The following is a 24157-nucleotide window of genomic DNA, read 5'->3' as shown; positions in this document are numbered from 1 at the left end:
ATTTAAGTTGATTCAACTACTATTCTGGACAAAGAAAGATAACTCCAATCAATTGAAAATTTCTTGCTATTGCACAATATTGTGCAATTAGATATTTCTTGCTATTGCGCAATATTGTGCAATTGAAAATTTCTTGTTATTGCACAATACTGTGCAATTGAAGATTTCTTGCTATTGCTGAATACTGTGCAATTGAAAATTTCTTGCTATTGCACAATACTTAATATAATAATTTTGGATCCTGATTTGAACCAACTTGAAACTGGGCCCATAATCAAAAATCTAAGTACATGATTAAATTCAGCATATCAAAAAAGCCAAAGAATTCAATTTTTATTAAAATCAAACTTAGTTTAATTTTGGACCCTTTGGTATTTAATGTAGACCAATTTGAAAACGGGACTAAAAATTAAGTATCTACATACACAGTAAGATTTGGCATATCAAAGAACCCCAATTATTCAATTTTTGATGAAATCAAACAAAGTTTAATTTTGGACCACGATTTGGACCAACTTGAAAACTGGGACAATAATAAAAAATCTAAGTACATTTTTAGATTCAGCATATCAAAGAACCCCAAGGATTCATTTTTTGTTAAAATCAAACTAAGTTTAATTTTGGACCAATTGGAAAACGGGACCAAAAATTAAGAATCTACATACACAGTTAGATCCGGCATATCAAAGAACCCCAATTATTCAATTTTTTATGAAATCAAACAAAGTTCAATTTTGGACCCTTTGGGCCCCTTATTCCTAAAAACCTGTTGGGACCAAAACTCCCAAAATCTATCCCAACTTTCCTTTTATGGTCATAAACCTTGTGTTTAAATTTCATTGATTTCTATTTACTTATACTAAAGTTATTGTGCGAAAACCAAGAATAATGCTTATTTGGGCCCTTTTTTGGCCCCTAATTTCTTAACTGTTTGAACTAAAACTCCCAAAATCAATCCAACCTTCCTTTTGTGGTCATAAACCTTGTGTCAAAATTTCATAGATTTCTATTTACTTAAACTAAAGTTATAGTGCGAAAACCAAGAAAATGATTATTTGGGCCCTTTTAGGCCCCTAATTCCTAAAATTTTGGGACCAAAACTCCCAAAATCAATCCCAACCTTCCTTTTGTGGTTATAAACCTTGTGTTAAAATTTCATAAATTTCTATTCACTTTTACTAAAGTTAGAGTGCGAAAACTAAAAGTATTCGGACGACGACGACAACGCAAGACGCAGACGACGACGCCAACGTGATAGCAATATACGACGAAAAATTAAAATTTTTGCGGTCGTATAAAAATCTATGACATGTATAAGTTTCAATGACTGTGAAGAGTAAATATGAGCACTACTTAAAAATTTTAATCTTAAATGTGCATATGATGAATTTACTTGCATACAGGGCTTTTTGTAAACTTATATATATGCATATTTTTAATTGTGAATTTATGCCATTCATCATAGTTAAGGCCCAGGATTTTCTAAATCTTCGTGAAATATTCATATAACTTTATATTTGAGTTAATTTCATTAAGGCTATGAAGATGAACCAGATTTGGTGAAATTCTGAATGTTCTCTTTTTTCACCCAATATAGGTGGCAATTCTGTAAATAAAGACATTGCAATCTCCATTTACAGCTAAAAGAATAAAATAGATTTACCGTAGTGTAAATAATTAAACTTCTGCTGTCAAAAATTTAGGAACCTTAGTGAGAGGGTACTCGCATACACAACGTCCCCACAAAAACATAATAACCTTTGTAACTTTGTTGCATGGGGTATAATAAATCTCACTACTTTAAACATGATATTCAATTTTGGGTGTTGAAGGGCGTAAAATAGATGAAATTCAACTAGCCTTAAGGACTACTGAGGTAGACATGCTTACAATCTAACTAGCCTCAGGCAACAGGACTATCATTAGTGTTGAACTCAGTATAGACATTGCATTGTACTGTAAAGATTTCGCCCTTTTAACTGAGAGGTAGGTTAAATTGAATAAGGAGGCTTGATTGAACATAATTTGCATGGCTCCTTTGAGTTGGTAAAAGGTTGAAATAATAACTAAGTCAGGTGTAAATTTCAGATGTACTTTGTGTTGCATCTAGTATATAATCAAACATTTACAAATCATCATTATAACATACATTTACATTTATATACAATATGCCGTAAACATCTTTATCGCTATTTTGCGCATTTTTCCTTTGATCTATTTTTGTGATAATTTTTCATATCATGCTACTCGCTTGGGATGAACAATTGTTGTTATAAACTAAGGAGGCATGTGGCGTTGCTAATGAAATAGACATGAAATCAACAACATTGTCATAAGTAAAATAGCGATAAACAGATTATGATTGGTCATCTGAACTTGATTGCTTTTCACGCTTTTGCCGTACCAGCTCAAGCGACAAAATCAATCTGGTTGAGATGATCAATGATAATCTATAAATAACAATTTCTCTCTGCTAAAATGAAAGTGGATATCCAGGAAACCTCTCATATTATCGTATCGAAAGAAAGTTGACTAGTGGAAGGACAGCTGACGGGACATTCCAGTGAGTGAGTGTAGATCAAAGGTCGACTTTGGCAAAACAAACAATAGCCATGTGGTCCGAGACCACAATTGTCGTCCCTTGATTTTCGTTGTTCACAAATATAGTCCCTAGTGTTGACAGTGGGTTACTTGCCATTAATTTTTATACCCCTTCCAAATTTATTTCTCCATGTTTAATGCCTCAAATTGCAAGTAGGGGGGTGAAATTACACTATAAAAAAATTTGGGTCCAGAATTTTAAAGGAAAGTAGTGATTTGGTCCAGCTGAAAAAGGTTGAAAATTAGCACTTCGGAAGCTGTCAAAAGATTTCAAGACGCCCTAAACATAAAATTGTTAGAGCCGATGAAGTTTTCTATAATTTTGATACAATTTGTCCCAAAAGTAGTACAACACTGTAAAAGTTTCTTTGAGAAAGCGCAGGTGGGATTTTTTTTATTTTCATTTATGTTCTAAAAGAAATGCACTACGGAATAATTGTGTTCTCGGACCATGTAAAAGAAGGTTCAGTTATCTTAACTAAAGGCTCTAAAGAGCCTGTGTCACTCACCTTGGTCTATGTGAATATTAAACAAAGGACACAGATGGATTTATGACAAAATTGTGTTTTGGTGATGGATCTTACTTTACTGAACATTCTTGCTGCTTACAATTATCTCTCTCTATGATGAACTTGGCCCAGCAGTTACAGTGGAAAAAGTTAGTAAAAATTTACAAATTTTTTTGAAAATTGTTAAAAATTAACTATAAAGGGCAATAACTCCTTAGGGGGTCAATTGATCATTTTGGACATGTTGACTTATTTTTAGGTCTTACTTTGATGTACATTATTGCTGTTTACAGTTTATCTCTTTCTATAATAATATTCAAGATAATAACCAACTAGAGGCTCTAAAGAGCCTGTGTCGCTCACCTTGGTCTATGTGAATATTAAACAAAGGAAGCAGATGGATTCATGACAAAATTATAATTTGGTGATGGTGATGTGTTTGTACATCTTACTTTACTGAACAGTCTTGCTGCTTACAATTATCTCTATCTATAATGAACTTGGCCCAGTAGTTTCAGTGGAAAATGTTAATAAAAATTTACAAATTTTATGAAAATTGTTAACAAGAGTGCACACACTGAAATATCTCGCCTTCTATACTAATAATTGATATTATGTTGATAGTCCTAAGTATAAAGCTAAACTTTATTACAACTGTCACATAAACTTAACATTAACCAAGATAACTAAACAAACTTAAACAAAAGTTATAGTGCGAAAACCAAGAAAATGCTTATTTGGACCCTTTTTGGCCTTTAATTCCTAAAACGTTGGGACCAAAACTCCCAAAACCAATCCCAACCTTCCTTTTGTTGTCATAAACCTTGTGTTAAAATTTCAAAGATTTCTATTCACTTTTACTAAAGTTAGAGTGCGAAAACTAAAAGTATTCGGACGACGATGACGACGCAGCAGACGACGACGCCAACGTGATACCAATATACGACCAAAAACTTTTCAATTTTTGCGGTCGTATAAAAACTGCAAAATTTCCTTACAATTACTAATTCTGGGGCAGCAATCCAACAACAGGGTGTCTGTTTTGTCTGAAAGGACAAGGTTCACTAATGGCACATAATGGCCTAAAATATCAACTTTATCATAAAACACCAAAAAGGTCTCAATTTGATTCATAAATGGGTCTATTTCAAAAGTATAAATGCTAAATATGTCAGTTCTTTTCATAAGAGTACAAGATATTCGCCAAAAGTAAGCCCATTTTGAACATTTTGTCAAAATATGATGATTTTGTAAAATTGAGAATGGAAATGGGGAATGTGTCAAAGAGACAACAACCCGACCAAACAGCAGAGGGTCACCAACAGGTCTTCAATGTAGCGAGAAATTCCCGCACCCGGAGGTGTCCCTCAGCTGGCCCCTAAACAAATATATACTAGTCCAGTGATAATGAACGCCATACTAATTTCCAAATTGTACACAAGAAACTAAAATTAAAATAATACAAGACTAACAAAGGCCAGAGGCTCCTGACTTGGGACAGGCGCAAAAATGCGGCGGGGTTAAACATGTTTGTGAGATCTCAACCCTCCCCCTATACCTCTAACCAATGTAGAAAAGTAAACGCATAACATTTTCAGACCTAAAAGCTTTTGAAACACATTGGCCGCCACTTAGGATCCAAAATGTGTTGTAACCAAAAGATTCCAATTTTGATATAGATTTTATCAATATTAAAACTTTTTGGATCGTAGATGGAGGCCAAGGTTAATTATGCCAAAAACAATTGAAATTATGGACAAAAAGTACCAAAATTGACCTTTTAATACAAATTATGCTCATTTAAGGGGTCATTGCTCCATAAATAGTAAAGAAAAAATTATTTTTGTCTTAGTAGTACTATCACAAGTATTTCTAAGTGAAATTTGCAATTTTTTGGCCCGATTTAAAAAACATAAAAAATTCAGGGCCAATTTTAACCCTTCGTGAACCTTCTCCTTTTCAGGGCACATAGATCTTGACCTGATAAACAATTTATCCCTTGTCAGATTTGCTCTAAATACTTTGGTTTCAGAGATATAAGCCAAAATCTACATTTTACCCCTATGTTCTATTTCTAGCCATGGCAGCCATTTTGGATGGTTGCCAGGGACATGCCACACATTTTTTAAACTAAATATCCCAATGATGATTTTGGCCAAGTTTGGATTAATTTGGCCCAGTAGTTGCAGAGAAGAAGATTTTTGTAAAAGATAACTAAGATTTACAAACTAGAGGCTCTAAAGAGCCTGTGTCGCTCACCTTGGTCTTGTGCATATTAAATAATGGACACGGATATATTCATGACATAATTGTGTTTTGGTGATAGTGATGTGTTTGTAGATCTTACTTTACTGAACATTCTTGTTGCTACAATTATCTCTGTCTATAATGAACTTGGCCCAGTATAATTACAGTGGAAAATATTTTCTACAAATTTACAAAAATTTATGAAAAATGTTAACTAGAGGCTCTAAAGAGCCTGTGTCGCTCACCTTGGTCTATGTGCATATTAAACAAAGGACACAAATGAATTCATGACAAAATTGTATTTTGGTGATGGTGATGTGTTTGAAGTTCTTACTTTACTGAACGATTTTGCTTCTTACAATTATATCTATAATGAACTTGGCCCATTAGTAACAGAGAACTATATTTGGTAAAAATTTACATATATTTACCAAATTAATGAAAATTGTTAAAAATTGACTATAAAGGGCAATAACTCCTTAAGGGGTCAATTGACCATTTAGGTCATGTTGACTTATTTGTAGATCTTACTTTGCTGAACATTATTGCTGTTTACAGTTTATCGCTATCTATAATAGTATTCAAGATAACCAAAAACGGCAAAATTTCTTTAAAAATTACCAATTGGAGGGCAGCAACCCAACAACCAGTTGTCCAATTCATCTGAAAAATTCAGGGCAGATAGATATTGACTTGATTAACAATTTAACTTCTTGTCAGATTTGCTCTAGATGCTTTGAATTCATAGTTATAAGCCAAAAACTGCATTTTACCCCTATGTTCTATTTTTAGCCGTGGCGGCCATCTTGGTTGAATGGCCAGGTCATCGGACACATTTTTCAAACTAGATACCCCAAAGATGATTGTGGCCTAGTAGTTTCAGTGGAGATTTTGTAAAAGATTACTTAGATTTATGAAAAATGGTTAAAGATTGACTATAAAGGGCAATAACTCCTAAAGTGGTCAACTGACCATTTTGGTCATGTTGACTTATTTGTAGATCTTACTTTGCTGAACATTATTGCTGTTTACAATTTATCTCTATCTATAATAATATTCAAGATAATAACCAAAAACAGCAAAATTTCCTCAAAATTACCAATTCAGGGGCAGCAACCCAACAACCGATTGACCGATTCATCTGAAAATTTCAGGGCAGATAGATCTTGACCTGATAAACATTTTTATCCCATGTCAGATTTCCTCAAAATGCTTTGGTTTTTGAGTTATAAGCCAAAAACTGCATTTTACCCCTATGTTCTATTTTTAGCGGTGGCGGCCATCTTGGTTGGTTGACCAGGTCACGCCACACATTTTTTAAACTAGATACCCCAAAGATGATTGTGGCCAAGTTTGGATTAATTTGGCCCAGTAGTTTCAGAGGAGAAGATTTTTGTAAAAGATTAATTTAATTTATGAAAAATGGTTAAAATTGACTATAAAGGGCAATAACTCCTAAACGGGTCAACTGACCATTTTGGTCATGTTGACTTATTTGTAGATCTTACTTTGCTGTACATTATTGCTGTTTACAGTTTATCTCTATCTATAATAATATTCAAGATAATAACCAAAAACAGCAAAATTTCCTCAAAATTACCAATTCAGGGGCAGCAACCCAACAACCGATTGACTGATTCATCTGAAAATTTCAGGGCAGATAGATCTTGACCTGATAAACATTTTTATCCCGTCAGATTTCCTCAAAATGCTTTGGTTTTTGAGTTATAAGCCAAAAACTGCATTTTACCCCTTTGTTCTATTTTTAGCCGTGGCGGCCATCTTGGTTGGTTGACCAGGTCACGCCACACATTTTTTAAACTAGATACCCTAAAGATGATTGTGGCCAAGTTTGGATTAATTTGGCCCAGTAGTTTCAGAGAAGAAGATTTTTGTAAAAGATTACTTTAATTAAGGAAAAATGGTTAAAAATTGACTATAAAGGGCAATAACTCCTAAACGGGTCAACTGACCATTTTGGTCATGTTGACTTATTTGTAGATCTTACTTTGCTGAACATTATTGCTGTTTACAGTTTATCTCTATCTATAATAATATTCAAGATAATAACCAAAAACAGCAAAATTTCCTCAAAATTACCAATTCAGGGGCAGCAACCCAACAACCGATTGACCGATTCATCTGAAAATTTCAGGGCAGATAGATCTTGACCTGATAAACAATTTTACCCCTTGTCAGATTTGCTCTAAATGCTTTGGTTTTTGAGTTATAAGCCAAAAACTGCATTTTACCCCTATGTTCTATTTTTAGCCGTGGCGGCCATCTTGGTTGGTTGACCGGGTCACGCCACACATTTTTTAAACTAGATACCCCAATGATGATTGTGGCCAAGTTTGGTTTGATTTGGCCCAGTAGTTTCAGAGGAGAAGATTTTTGTAAAAGTTAACGACGACGGACGACGACGACGACGACGGACGACGACGACGACGGACGACGACGGACGACGGACGACGGACGCCAAGTGATGAGAAAAGCTCACTTGGCCCTTCGGGCCAGGTGAGCTAAAAATTAACTATAAATGGCAATAACTCCTTAAGGGGTCAATTGACCATTTTAGTCATGCTGACTTATGTGTAAATCTTACTTTGCTGAACATTATTGCTGTTTACAGTTTATCTCTATCTATAATAATATTCAAGATAATAACCAAAAACAGCAAAATTTCCTTAAAATTACCAATTCAGGGGCAGTAACCCAACAACAGGTTGTCCGATTCATCTGAAAATTTCAGGACAGATAGATCTTGACCTGATAAACACTTTAACCACATGTCAGATTTGCTCTAAATGCTTTGGTTTTTGAGTTATAAGCCAAAAACTGCATTTTACCCCTATGTTCTATTTTTAGCCATGGCGGCCATCTTGGTTGGTTGGCCGGGTCACACCACACATTTTTTAAACTAGATATCCCAAAGATGATTGTGGCCAAGTTTGGATTAATTTGGCCCAGTAGTTTCAGAGGAGAAGATTTTTGTAAAAGATTACTAAGATTTACGAAAAATGGTTAAAAATTGACTTTAAAGGTCAATAACTCCTAAAGGGGTCAACTGACCATTTTGGTCATGTTGACTTATTTGTAAATCTTACTTTGCCGAAAATTATTGCTGTTTACAGTTTATCTCTATCAATAATAATATTCAAGATAATAGCCAAAAACAGCAAAAATTCCCTAAAATTACCAGTTCAGGGGCAGCAACCCAATAACGGGTTGTCAGATTCATCTGAAAATTTGAGGGCAGATAGATCTTGACCTGATAAACATTTTTACCCCTGTAAGAATTGCTCTAAATGCTTTGGTTTTTGAGTTATAAGCCAACTAGAGGCTCTAAAGAGCCTGTGTCGCTCACCTTGGTCTATGTGAATATTAAACAAAGGAAGCAGATGGATTCATGACAAAATTGTGTTTTGGTGATGGTGATGTGTTTGTACATCTTACTTTACTGAACATTCTTGCTGCTTACAATTATCTCTATTTATAGTGAACTTGGCCCAGTAGTTTCAGTGGAAAATGTTAGTAAAAATCTACAAATTTTATGAAAATTGTTAAAAATTGACTATAAAGGACAATAACTCCTTAGGGGGTCAATTGACCATTTCGGTCATGTTGACTTATTTGTAAATCTTACTTTGCTGAACATTATTGCTGTTGACAGTTTATCTCTATCTATAATAATATTCAAGATAATAACCAAAAACAGCAAAATTTCCTTAAAATTACCAATTCAGGTGCAGCAACCCAACAACAGGTTGTCTGATTTATCTGAAAATTTCAGGGCAGATAGATCTTGACCTGATAAACAATTTTAACCCATGTCAGATTTGCTCTTAATGCTTTGGTTTTTGAGTTATAAGCCAAAAACTGCATTTTACCCCTATGTTATATTTTTAGCTATGGCGGCCATCTTGGTTGGATGGCCAGGTCATCGGACAATTTTTTTAAAGAAGATACCCCAAAGATGATTGTGGCTAAGTTTATATTAATTTGGCCCAGTAGTTTCAGAGGAGAAGATTTTTGTAAAAGATAACTAAGATTTACGAAAAATGGTTAAAAATTGACTACAAAGGGCAATAACTCCTAAAGGGGTCAACTGACCATTTCGGTCATGTTGACTTATTTGTAAATCTTACTTTGCTGAACATTATTGCTGTTTACAGTTTATCTCTATCTATAATAATATTCAAGATAATAACCAAAAACAGCAAAATTTCCTTAAAATTACCAATTCAGGTGCAGCAACCCAACAACAAGTTGTCCGATTCATCTGAAAATTTCAGGGCTGATAGATCTTGACCTGATAAACAATTCTACTCCAGTCAGATTTGCTCTAAATGCTTTGCTTTTTGAGTTATAAGCCAAAAACTGCATTATGTTCTATTTTTAGTCGTGGCGGCCATCTTGGTTGGATGGCAGGGTCACGCCACACATTTTTTAAACAAGATACCCCAAAGATGATTGTGGCCAAGTCTGGATTAATTTGGCCCAGTAGTTTCAGAGGAGAAGACTTTTGTAAAAGATAACTAAGATTTACGAAAAATGGTTAAAAATTGACTATAAAGGGCAATAACTCCTAAAGGGGTCAACTGACCATTTTGGTCATGTTGACTTATTTGTAAATCTTACTTTGCTGAACATTATTGCTGTTTACAGTTTATCTCTATCTATAATAATATTCAAGATAATAACCAAAAACAGCAAAATTTCCTTAAAAATACCAATTCAGGGGCAACAACCCAACAACAGTTTGTCTGATTCATCTGAAAATTTCAGGACAGATAGATCTTGACCTGATAAACACTTTTAACCATGTCAGATTTGCTCTAAATGCTTTGGTTTTTGTGTTATAAGCCAAAAACTGCATTTTACCCCTATGTTCTATTTTTAGCCATGGCGGCCATCTTGGTTGGTTGGCCGGGTCACGCCACACATTTTTTAAACTACATACCCCAAAGATGATTGTGGCCAAGTTTGGATTAATTTGGCCAAGTAGTTTCAGAGGAGAAGATTTTTGTAAAAGATTTCTAAGATTTACGAAAAATGGTTAAAAATTGACTATAAAGGTCAATAACTCCTAAAGGGGTCAACTGACCATTTTGGTCCTGTTGACTTATTTGTAAATCTAACTTTGCTGAACATTATTGCTGTTTACAGTTTATCTCTATCTATAATAATATTCAAGATAATAACCAAAAACAGCAAAAAATCCCTAAAATTACCAATTCAGGGGCAGCAACCCAACAACAGGTTGTGGGATTCATCTGAAAATTTGAGGGCAGAAAGATCTTGACCTGATAAACAATTTTAACCCATGTCAGATTTGCTCTAAATGCTTTGGTTTTTGAGTTATAAGCCAAAAACTGCATTTTACCCCTATGTTCTATTTTTAGCCATGGCGGCCATCTTGGTTGGTTGGCCGGGTCACGCCACACATTTTTTAAACTAGATACCCCAATGATGATTGTGGCCAAGTTTGGTTTAATTTGGCCCAGTAGTTTCAGAGGAGAAGATTTTTGTAAAAGTTAACGACGACGGACGACGACGACGACGGACGACGGACGACGGACGACGGACGCCAAGTGATGGGAAAAGCTCACTTGGCCCTTCGGGCCAGGTGAGCTAAAAACTGCATTTTACCCCTATGTTCTATTTTTAGCCATGGTGGCCATCTTGGTTGGTTGGCCGGGTCACGCCACACATATTTAAAACTAGATACCCCAATGATGATTGTGGCCAAGTTTGGTTTAATTTGGCCCAGTAGTTTCAAAGGAGAAGATTTTTGTAAAAGTTAACGACGACGGACGACGACGACGGACGCCAAGTGATGGGAAAAGCTCACTTGGCCCTTCGGGCCAGTTGAGCTAAAAATGGTTAACAATTGACTATAATGGGCAATAACTCCTAAAGGAGTCAACTGACCATTTCGGTCATGTTGACCTTTTTGCAGATCTTACTTTGCTGAACATTATTGCTGTTTACAGTTTATCTCTATCTATAATAGTATTCAAGATAATAATCAATAAGAATGTGTTGCAACACAATTTCATATAGCAGTCCTAAGTATGAAATTGTTCAAATTATTATGGCATATTGTTATTCTAAATTATTTCCCAAAATTGATCGCCCTGAAGATCATAAAAAACATTTTATTAAAATTAAGTATGTCAATAAAGGCTTTGATTTTGTAAATATTGCCGGTATATTTAACAACCATTCTGTTAAAGAACAAATTCCTGGATATTTTGACAATACTGAGCTACCTCTTATTTGTTATATTTACAAGAAATCTACCCGGAAATTTGTGTTCAATTATAGTCAATTGTGTAAAGATGTTAATATCAGTTAAAAAAAAAACCTACTTCATGTAATTGCAGTAATTCCGAATATATTTATGGACCCATTTCCCATGTTATAACAGGAGATCTTAACATCGTTCAAGACCGAGAGTTAAAATCATTCCTCAGTAAAGGACCTAAATATCGTCCCCCGTCAATTATTAATTGGAATGAGTGTGGTAATGTCATCCACGACTCACTCCATACTTACTGTATGAAATGGATAAAACGGGAAAAAGCTGACAAAAAATCTTTGGACTCTTTTTTTAATTCAGTAATGAAGATAGTTGATATACGTATTCAACATTTTAAAGAACATTTTACTATAAAAAATAACCACAATAAACCTATTTCTCGTATCAAACATAAACTAAAAGAACTAGCCAAGGAATTTGTTTTTGTCCCGGCAGATAAAGCTGCTAATAATATTATTATTGTTTGACGTAAATTTTACATTGAGGTTCTGAAAAAGGAAATCACCAATTCACCAACATTCCAACTGACTCCATTTTCAGAAAACGAAATCTGTAACAAACATAATCTTTTAGCCACCGCTTTACAAGCAGAGCCAAATACAATGAAAGTCCCAACTATGTATTGGCTTCCGAAGCTACACAAAACCCCTTACAAATATAGATTTATTTCGTCTTCAAGCCATTGTTCAACTACTAAATTGTCTATTCTTCTTACCAGCACACTTGGTACAATTAAAAACCTGATAATAAATTGTTCAAATAAGGCCTTCGAAAATAGTGGAATAAATTACTTTTGGAGTGTCAAGAACTCGTTGGAAGTACTTGATAAATTGCATGCTTATATTGGTGATTTTGAATCTGTTCAAAGTTTTGATTTTTCTACCCTGTATACCACATTGCCTCACATTCTCATTAAGAAAAAATTCACACACCTAATTAAATGGGCATTCAAAAAATCAGAATGTGAATATATATGTTCAAACTCTTTTAGGTCATTTTTTAGTAGCAATAAACAAAAAAACTATGTTAATTGGACATGCTTTGATACTATATATGCCCTTGAATTTTTACTAGATAACATTTTTGTTCGCTTTGGGGATTCCGTATATCGTCAGATTATCGGAATTCCAATGGGGACTAACTGTGCACCACTTATTGCGGACCTGTTTTTGTATTGTTATGAGTTACAATTTATGACAAAAATAAGCAAAGACCCATCGAAACAACATCTGATAAACAAATTTAATAATACTTTTAGATATTTGGATGATATTTTGGCTCTCAATAATGACGACTTCAGTATGTATATTAATGAAATTTATCCTGTTGAACTTACTTTAAATAAAGCTAATACTAACAATGACCATTGCCCTTTTCTCGATCTTGATATCTATATCACTAATGGAAAGCTGAATACTAAAATTTATGATAAAAGGGATGATTTTTCATTTCCTATCGTTAATTATCCGTTTTTAGATGGTGACGTTCCCTTGTCACCATCTTACGGTGTTTATATATCTCAACTTGTACGATTCGCTCGTGTATGTAACAATGTTTTAGATTTTAACGAGAGAAATTTATGTATTACTGAAAAATTATTACACCAGGGTTTTCGATATCACAAACTAGTCAAAACATTTACTAAATTTTATCATCGGTATAAAGACATCATTCGTAAATATAGCTCAACATGCAGACTTCTAATACGTTCAGGTATTCAATTTTTTATGGTAATATTCTTTATAAAGCACAAAGGTGTCAGTATTCACCTCAGAAACTTACAAAACCTTTGAATAGACTTATTAATAAGGGATATAATTACGATACTGTTGTCAAGTCATTAAAGATTGCATATTTTGGCGTTAATATTGAGTCACTGATAAGGTCTTTGCATCGGAACTAAACACATTATTTTTTTTTTTTTTTTTTTTTTTTTTAAACAGTTGTTGGCATGACACGGGTTATGTTCTTCTCATATATGTTATGATGGTATGATACTAAACCCCTAACGGGAAGGATTGTGCCTGATGTTCATATGATGAAATCATAATCTTTCAGTCAGTTTAATTGAAGTCTGGAGCTGGCATGTCAGTTAACTGCTAGTAGTCTGTTGTTATTTATGTATTATTGTCATTTTGTTTATTTTCTTTGGTTACATCTTCTGACATCAGACTCGGATTTCTCTTGAACTGAATTTTAATGTGCGTATTGTTATGCGTTTACTTTACTACATTGGTTAGAGGTATAGGGGGAGGGTTGAGATCTCACAAACATGTTTAACCCCGCCGCATTTTTGCGCCTGTCCCAAGTCAGGAGCCTCTGGCCTTTGTTAGTCTTGTATTATTTTAATTTTAGTTTCTTGTGTACAATTTGGAAATTAGTATGGCGTTCATTATCACTGGACTAGTATATATTTGTTTAGGGGCCAGCTGAAGGACGCCTCCGGGTGCGGGAATTTCTCGCTACATTGAAGACCTGTTGGTGACCCTCTGCTGTTGTTTTTTATTTGGTCGGGTTGTTGTCTCTTTGACACATTCCCCATTTCCATTCTCAATTTTATGTCCATAGTACACGGATGCCCCACTCGCACTATCATTTTCTATATTCAGTGGATCATGAAATTGGGGTAAAAACTTTAATTTGGAATTAAAATCATATCATAGGAAACATGTGTACTAAGTTTTAAGTTGATGTAACTTTAACTTCATCAAAAACTACCTTGACCAAAAACTTTAACCTGAACTTCGCATTATCATTTTCTATGTTCAGTGGACCATGAAATTGGGGTCAAAACTATCATTTGACATTAAAATTAGAAAGATCATATCATGGGGAACATGTGTACTAAGCTTCAAGTTGATTGGACTTCAGCTTCATCAAAAACTACCTTGACCAAAAACTTTAACCTGAAGCGAAAGGACGCATGGACGGACGAAGGAATGGAGGCACAGACCAGAAAACATAATGCCCCTCTATTATTGTAGGTGGGGCATAAAAACCACAAAATTTCCTTTAAATACCAATTGGGGGGCAGCATCCCAACAACCGGTTGTCCAATTCATCTGAAAATTCCAGAGCAGATAGATCATCACTTGATAAACAATTTTACCACATGTCAGATTTGCTCTAAATGCTTTGATTTCAGAGTTATAAACCAAAATCTACATTTTACCCCTATGCTCTTTTTTTAGGCATGGTGGCCATCTTGGTTGGTTGGCCTGATCACCGGACACTTTTTTTAAACTAGATACCCTAATGATGATTGTGGCCAAGTTTGGTTAAATTTGGCCCAAATAGTTTTACAGGGGAAGATTTTTGTAAAAGTTAACGACGACGGACGCCAAGTGATGAGAAAAGCTCACTTGGGCCAGGTGAGCTAAAAATAACAATGCCAAAATGTAAACAAAACAGCTGACTCATAAAATTACTACTATACATTATTGACAACACCAGATCCATTACGATTACTAAAAATCGTAACGGTACATACTACATTAAAATATGAATATCTTGTTGCATTGTACATACTACATTCAACTATGAATATCTTGTTTCATTGTTCATACTACATTAAAATATGAATATCTTGTTGCATTGAACATATACTACACATTAAACTATGAATATCTTGTTGCATTAAAATATGAATATCTTGTTGCATTGAACATATACTACACATTAAACTATGAATATCTTGTTGCACTGTACATACTACATTAAAATATGAATATCTTGTTGCATTATACATACATCAAAATATGAATATCTTGTTGCATTGTACATACTACATTAAAATATGATTAAGGTGTGTAAGTTACCTTTAATTTTTTAAGATCTTCTTCAATATTTACTGTGATATCAGGATGATGAGATGTATAATAATCTATAAGTTTTTGATACCTGAAATAAAAATTGAACCCATATAAAGGGCCAAAACTCTTGAGAGGTGAACGCCTCATAACCCACTTTTTGTCTACATGATGTTGTTCTTGTCATTTTGTATGAGTTTCCTAAAACTTGGATGTGACAATAGTGGAATGACCAAGCCAACAAATTTTAAAATCTAAATAGCATATTTATTTATTGTCATAAAAATTCATAATAGCATTGTGTGAGTGTTGCATGGCAATACATAGTCCACTACTGTTAAACCTTTTTTTGAAAAAGAACAAAATTCTAACTTATTCTATAACTTGTCATGGTGTAAACTATTTAACAAATATCAAGTCAATATCTTCAAGCATTACAAATCAAAAAGTATGGGAAACTAATAATCTAAGTGAATTAAGTCCAAGGACCATAACTCTGCAAAAAAAAACATCAGACCAGAACAAAATTCAGATTAATCTGTTACTTGTCATGATAAAACTATATACCAATTATCAAATCAATATTTACAAGAATGACAATAAAATTGTTTAACATGTTTAATGTTAATTAAGCTATAATTAACATTTATTTGCTAACCACCCCGCCCCTCTCTGTGATTAATGTAAGATATAACTCTGGATAATTTTCCCAACATTCTATTATTATAGGAAGATAATGTAATTTAGTTTTCATGTATAGCCTTTTTCAAAAAAGTAAAAAATGTTTTATGCAGGTTCCCATTATAATTTGTCACTGAAGCAGTTGGCATAAGTTTGAATAAAGTGGTAGCTATATTGTTCTGTTTTTGTGTTTGTGCATATGTGTGTTTGTGTTAGGGGGGGTGTTACACTTCTTTAATGTATTTGTCTTAAGGGATCAGGTAATGCAGATAAATTGAATTGCAATTTCCTGTTGATATGCACATCTTCATAGTATGTCCATATTATCTAAAAAGGTTTCACGAAATTCTGTTGTGAGGTTTGAGAGTTGTTGTGATGACAAGAAACAGGACTGATGGACTGATAGGTCAAAAATATTATACCCTCCACAACTTTCTTACGTGGGGTATAATAAATGAACTTCCTTTGTTACTTTTAGTCATATATAAATTGGTGAAATATGTGTTGTCAATCAAAGTTTTTAAATCATTTGTCACTTGTGGTGGTTTTAGCTTAGCTCTTTTTACATACTTACTTGTCTGAAAAAAGTGTAAAATCACCCAATAAATCACACATTCGCAAACCATTTCTAGTTGCCTGAAAAGATATTATGACAATAAATTATTCCACTTCATTCAAGAAATACAACTATTTGAGCTTTTGATACTTGTTCTTAGGTCAAACTCTTCAGTTTTGTTATATGAGCATTTGGAGTATAGAATTATTACATCAAGTTTTGTGATTAAATTAGTTCCTGAATTACTCTATAAATAAAATCTAATATCTATACTTGCATTAAGATGTAATACCACCATTGATTTTCCCCTATTAGTCTTTGTTAAATTTGCACTTTTCAAAAAAAATTGTAGAATTTATCTTTGTTTAAAATGAAGAAATACTTGGCATGAGTAAAGTTTTATCCTGTCCAGTACTATAGAAAAAAAATCACATAACATTGCATTGCATATAAGAAAATAACCATCACTGGAAGCTAACCAATCAAATTTCTCCCCTTATTTTATCTGTGTACAAGGTTTAGTCACCATGTAACCTCAAGATTACAAAATATTCTATAGAAATCTCAAATAAAAAAATTATGGTGCTTTGAAATACCCAAGACATATGTTTATGACACAGAAATCTTTTACTGCAATAAAATGTAGGATTAATTACCTACAACTGTCAAATTCAAGGGAATATTTTTTTCGACCTATTTTCGTATACAACCAGATGTTAAGTACCATGATTTGGTGGTATTACACCTTAAATAACCTCTATGCTTTATCTTTAGTCATGTTGGTGGTTGGCAGTATGAATCATCAGACACAGTTTTGTTGAGAAACCTTTGCGTCCTAAAACACCAAAGGCTATTTCTAAAAGTATATGGCAACCTTTGCTGCTTAGGAACTTGTGAATGTGGCGAGTGAAGTTTATCTATCAAGTTGAAGTATTTTGACAGTTGCTAGGCCTTCAAATTCATTTATACGATTGGCAAACTAAAACATTATTATGACAACTTCGATATTTCAGTGTGTTGAAACTGTTTATATAAATACAATCCCCATCATACTTGCTTTACATTCTTGATATCAATAAATGTTTATGCAAAGAAAGGGGGGGATTGATAAAAAAATATTTTTCTTTATATTTTATCTTCCTCGATCCATGAATGCTTTTTTAATCCAAATTTGGGATTGACATTATATTTCTTGTTCAGATTTGAAAGCAATATTTTGTATACCACTCTGAATGTTCAACAAGTTTGGTCAGAATGCAAATTATGATATAAATTTCAAGATAGAAATGATTTTAGCCAAATTAGGGCTAAAATTAGGGCTAAATAATTAAAACAAGACAAACTAGAGACTCTTAAGAGCCTGTGTCACTCACCTTGGTCTATGTGCATATTAAACATAGTGCGGTGACTGAAGGCAGATTTTTTGGAATTTAATCTCCCCACCGAACATACACCTACATAATATATCATTGGAAAGAGGAAATCGTGTACTATAATAATATGCCTGTCGTCAGGACTTGATATGGTCACATTTTTTTTTAATTGAGGTCAAATGTCATATTTAAAAATCTGTGAAAGTTTGGGAGGGTTTCAATTTTGACATTTTTTTTCTATTTCTAAACTGTACTTATATACAAATGATACTGTTTCGGTTTTAGTAATGTTTGTTTTTGTACATAAACCTTCATCATTGAGATTTTTTTATCCAAAAAAAATCCTAAAACGACGTTTTATAAACAAAACTTCAAAAATCAAGTTTTCAACCTATAAAATGTTTAGAGCACCTTAACCTTATGAAAAATATCAATTTCAGGTAAAAATCAAGTGTCATGCAGGACAATACTTTAAAATTATTTTTTAAACTATCATAGTGGGTGAGTCATCAAACCAAAGCCATAGAACACTACAGTCAAATATGACCTCAAATTGAATTTGCGGATACTTCAGTTTTTTTTATAGACTACTCGTTGCTTTTGGGTTTTTTTCACAATTATTACTGCTACCATAGTATTATCTTTTGTTGTGTATTTAACTCTGGTTATTATCTATTACATTATAGGTTTTGTAACTATATTCCTCCTTTTTTCCCTTGCAACGTACCTCAAACTTCAAAAGTATTCCATATAAAAAAAGAAGATGTGATATGATTGCAAATGAGACAACTCTCCAAATGAGACCAAATAAGACATAAAACAATTATAGGTCTCGTACGGGCTTCAACAATAAGTAAAATTCATACTGCATAGTCTTCAATTCCCGAAATGAATAATGTAAAACAAACACAAAATCTAACGACTTGATTACCGTACAAAATAAAAAAGAAAGAAACAAATATAGTATATAGAAACAAACGACAAACACTGCATTACCGTCTCGTGACTTGAAACAGACACATACAGATATTGGCGGGGTTTAACCTTTTTAAGGGCACGCCAACACTCCCCTAACCTCGGGACTGGAACTGTGTGTACCAGTGCAATAAGCTTTATACCAAATTTACCGTTATCTCCATCATCTTCATTTTCATCAACCGTCACAAGATATTTAATATTTCTGCACATTTCACTCATGGCCACAGGTCTGCACATGATAGGTTCTGCTCAAAGCAAACACGTTATTTTGAGTTTTTCTTTACATGTACAGACAAGGTATTGTAGGAAGTCCGAAGACATTTGTTCCTAAAACAATCACCAGCTTCAAACCATCCCTATCAATTCATCCAAGATTTTAAAAGAGATCTAAAAGGGGATTTAGGAAGGTGTGATGACATCCATATGCTTGTCTGCAAAGATGCTGGGGAAACATTATACGAGACGTACACACTATCTTGAATTCGCTCAATTTCATGGTTGGCAACATATTAGATAGCGTCGCACTTTACTTTAAGTAGCATAAAATCCATTGGCATTCAATGTTTCAACAAAGTGTTTTGAACCAAACTCATGGTACATTTGTAAAGCCAATCCTAAATGAAAAGGAGTAAAACAAAAACGATTGCCTCAACAATTGCTTAGCATTTCCGCAATTTCTCTGGTGCCATTTCCTGAGAATAGTCTTGGCTGTATGCATTTTCATTGAGTAACCATAGAATGAATTGCTATAAATACGAAAGCATTTGCTGAATTAAGAAGGAAGAGACAATTCATCCGAAGTTGGGTAGTCTTCTTTAGAGTTTCGATGTCTTTTCTAAGTAAACTTGCAGCGGAATGAAATATCTGTCCGTTATTTGTGTCTATTGCAGTTGACATTGAGATTTTGAGGTCAGTTTTCAATTGACTAGAAGCTTAAATGGCATCTTAAATAGTTATTTTACTACTAAATATTTTGTTATATTTGCCTTGAACTTGTTGAAGTTGTTTGACAACTGAATTTCTATAGAAATAAATTAGTTTAGACTGCATTTTACATGTAAAATATTTTAAATTAGAATCAGCCGAAGAAATGATCTATATTTATCGAGTAACGGTGTCATGAGGAATTACCATTAATTGAGATATCTGCTTCCACGGGTTTGGATTTTTTTTTTTTTTTTTACGTTTTTACCAAATAATTTGTAATGCAACCAAAATGACAGAGTGATTGAAGTTTAAAAGATGGACGGGAAACTATTTCAACTTTAACTTTATCTGACACGGATAAAACATTTTTAATACGCTCATCTGATTCAAACTTGAGTAATTTTTTATCTTTCTAAAATGTTTTGTTGCAACAAATATACAAGCGCTCCAGTTGAACGACTGCATTCTAGAACGTGTACAAATATCAAAAACAGAGGGACAACAGTCAGATAATTGTATGTCGTCATTAAATATTAGACTAGAAGCTTCCTCGCTCTAAAAGGGGGAACAAATATGTTTACTTGTGTATGTTTTGTGGCATGAACGATGATAAACTGCCTGTACGGAGTTCTTCAAATTAACAGCTATTGCATGAAACAGCTTGATATTCACCTCATCCAATCTTTTATGCAATGCAGATACAAAAATCGACTTTCCTAAACTGGTAAATTGACACAAAATTTCAATCAAGGTTTTTTTTTGGCATATTATGCACTGCATAAAATGTAACGACTTTTGTCTTTTCTTTGAACTTAATGGAGCAAGTTCCAAACGACTTGGCATATCACGGAATATTTACTGAAACTATCCGTCAATTATTTTGATTTTACAATAAGATTTTTCTGACAAAGTATATTTGATGTTTTATAACGAAAAAACATAGAATATAAACATATACAAACAAAGTATGTGGCATATATCAGTGCACTCTAATTGAAAATATGTGTATATAATAGCGAAAAAGGTAGTAATTTTTTATCATTTGAGAGCAAATTATTGACTAATACACAAAATGTGACGGAAGGCAAGTGATTGAGTTCCGTGTTGAAATTGAAGATTTTTACTCCATTCTTTTTCCATTGATTTCTTATGGTTTTTTTCATATTTTGGTTCTGAAATTTTTATCACTAATTAGTTTTATTAAATATTATATGCTTAAAATATTATGGGATAATTTTTATTACTACTATGAAGAGGAAACTAAAGTTTGAGTCTGAATTTGCAATTAAAATTATCTCAATTTTAAATAGTCTAAACTTCGCAAATTTTATAGATTAGAAGAAAATAAAATACTGAATGGAATATTTTGACATATAGAAATAGCTTCAGGAAAAACTATTTCAATTAAATGTAAGCAAACATACACATTTTTTCATTTTGAAAAAGGGGGGTTGAAACTCTCCAATATACTACCAGTCATTAAAACGACTTTAGAAAAAAGTGACCGTACGAAATTCTGACGACAGGGCAAAAACTAAAGAAGACATATTTGTCTTTAAGTTAAGACCATTTTTAGCCGTGTGTTATTTGGGGAGATTAAACTCGCGATCTAGACGACTTTTTACACTTCTGTCACCGCACTAACAAGGCACACAGATGAATTCATGACAAAATTGTGTTTTGGTGATGGTAATTTGTTTGTAAATCTTACTTTACTGAACATTCTTGCTGCTTAAAATTATTTCTATCTATAATGAACTTGGCCTAGTAGTTAAAGTGGAAAAAAACAAACATTCACAAAATTTATGAAAACTATTGAAAATTAACAAATGGCAATAACTCCGTAAGGGGTCAATTGATCATTTTGATAATATAGACTTATTTGTAGGTCTTACTTTGCCGAACATTATTGCTGTTTACAGTTTATCTCTATTTTTAATAATACTAGAACACACCCGCGAAATTGCAGGCATATACAGCTTGTGAACTGTCGTAGGATGATTTTTTGTAATGTAATGTATGGAGAATTTCATAAAAGATATCAAAAGCCCTTTTTCCAAAGTCCGATATTTGTTTCCTTTCTGTTTATTTAATTATTTTCGTGTTTTCTGGCCTTAGACCACAATTATTATTCTCCTTTGCTACAATGCATCTTTTGGTTAAAGTCAAATTGAATTAAAAATTTGAACCGCTTCAAACATGAAATAAATGTAACTGCTTATATATAGACCATTATTAGTCTAATAAAATATGCTTCTAGGACAATCCATCAGTGCTTTTTCATTTGAAAGCCTTATTAACATATCAATGGTAGGATATGAATCTTGTATAAATGACTAAGTCTAATTTGAGGGGTGGTCGGAGGGGTCCTGATCCCGAAATCATGGTTTTAGAAACATGAAATCCCTAGATGCAGAATTTAAAGAAATTCATATCCCGAAATCGAAAAATATATATTCCCAGATCCCATAAGGATCAATTCCCAAATCCAGAGCATAAAAAACCCCTATCCCGACGTCCTATAAAAGGTCCTGCCTACCTCTAATCTCTACTCTACTTTCATTTTTGCCAAACACTTCTTTCACTTTCAACAATAAATGTTTATGCCCTATTTATGGGAATTATGTTTTCTAGTCTGTGCATCCGTGTGTTCGTTGTTCGTTCGTTCGTTCGTCCATCCATCTGTTCGCTTCAGGTTAAAGTTTTTGGTCGAGGTAGTATTTGATGAAGTTGAAGTCTAATCAACTCGGAACTTAGAAAATATAGTGCTGATGTGGCATCCGTGTACTATGGACACATTCTTGTTTCCACATGTTTTATTTATTTTAATATATATGCAACTGGTATGACCCCTAAAAATAGTAAACATTTCAAAGAAAACAGTAGACAGAATACAGAGAGTCTCTATATATCAAAGTAGTATAATCATAGTTTACATGTAGATAAACGAGAACCAGATGCTCCGCAGGGCGCAGCTTTATACGACCGCAGAGTTTGAATCCTGAACGGTTGGGGCAAGTATGGACAAAACATTCAAGCGTGATACAGCTCTGAATTTGAATTGTGATCAAATTTTTGACATTACATGGTTTTTTTTACACAAAACAAATGTCAAGATTTTACAAATCAATTAAAGATTTCTTCTTCAAACTTATTTAAATCTAAAATTAAATAGTTGACACAGCATAGGTTTCTGACACAAAATGAATGTGGTCTTATGAACTTAAAAATTTGTTTTTGCCTTTGAGCAATTCACTATGCTGTTGAATATTAATCCTCTCAAAAAAATGTTTGAAGAAATTTTCTTTTTATTTATGAAATCTGAAATGAGAAAAATTTAACCCCCCCCCCCCCCATTTTTTTTTCACATCCCTTTTTCCCTTTTTCCAAAACTGATATCAATTCAAATTTCTAATGGAGTTTGCAACAATAACTACTCTTTTAAATACATCATAAAATATTTAAATGTAAAATAAAGTGCTTGTTATCACTGAATGGTAAAGATTGGTTGGTAGTAAAAGTGAATATACATTGTTTATTGTATAAAACAAAAATTTGTAAGGGTTCCGCAGAACCCAGTGTCTCGCCTACTTTTGCTGTTAATCACAGACTCAACAAAATGAGGAAAAAAATCAATAAAAATTTCCATCTCGATACTGTCTTTTGATTGAAAGAAGCTTCCAAGTTTGGTAAAGAATCCAGGATAGTTTATGAATCTAATAAATGTTGTATAAACTTTAACTGCAGACTGTATGTAATGTTAACTGGAAGAAAAACTAAGTCCATTGATAAGTAAAATACGGAAAAAGTGAAATTTTTTTTACAAAATTGACTTCTGAATAATATCTTATGATCAGAAACAAGCTTCTGTCTAAGTTTGGTAGAAATCCAGGATAGTTTAAGAACATTATAAAAATTTTAAAAACTTAAACCACAGAGTGAATGTTTTGTTTCTGGCAAAAAAACTAAGTCCATTTATAAGTAAAATACGGAAAAGTGGAAATTTATTTTTACAAAATTTTCTTCTTGATACTATCTTATGATTATAAACAAGCTTCTGTCCAAGTTTGGTACAAATCAAGGATAGTTTATGAAAGTTATTAAAATTTTAAAAACTTTAACCACAGAGTGAATGTAATGTTTCCTCGCAG

The 24157-nt window shown here is 33.1% G+C and overlaps 1 protein-coding gene across 1 annotated transcript in view; it reads right to left on the bottom strand.

Moving 5' to 3' along the window:
* LOC143069312 (adenylosuccinate synthetase isozyme 1-like) overlaps positions 1–24157 on the bottom strand; it is a 129465-nt gene that overhangs the window by 43150 nt on the left and 62158 nt on the right. The window contains exons 6-7 of the mRNA XM_076243879.1: positions 16747–16808; positions 15501–15582 (exon numbers count right to left, since the gene is read on the bottom strand). Coding sequence (XP_076099994.1) covers positions 15501–15582; positions 16747–16808 — 144 coding nt within the window. The remainder of the gene's footprint in view (positions 1–15500; positions 15583–16746; positions 16809–24157) is intronic.

This window comes from Mytilus galloprovincialis, chromosome 3 (assembly GCF_965363235.1).
Source record: "Mytilus galloprovincialis chromosome 3, xbMytGall1.hap1.1, whole genome shotgun sequence".
Lineage (NCBI taxonomy): Eukaryota > Metazoa > Mollusca > Bivalvia > Mytilida > Mytilidae > Mytilus > Mytilus galloprovincialis.
Note: the sequence above shows the minus strand (reverse complement) of the source record. Positions and strands in the feature narration are given on the sequence as shown.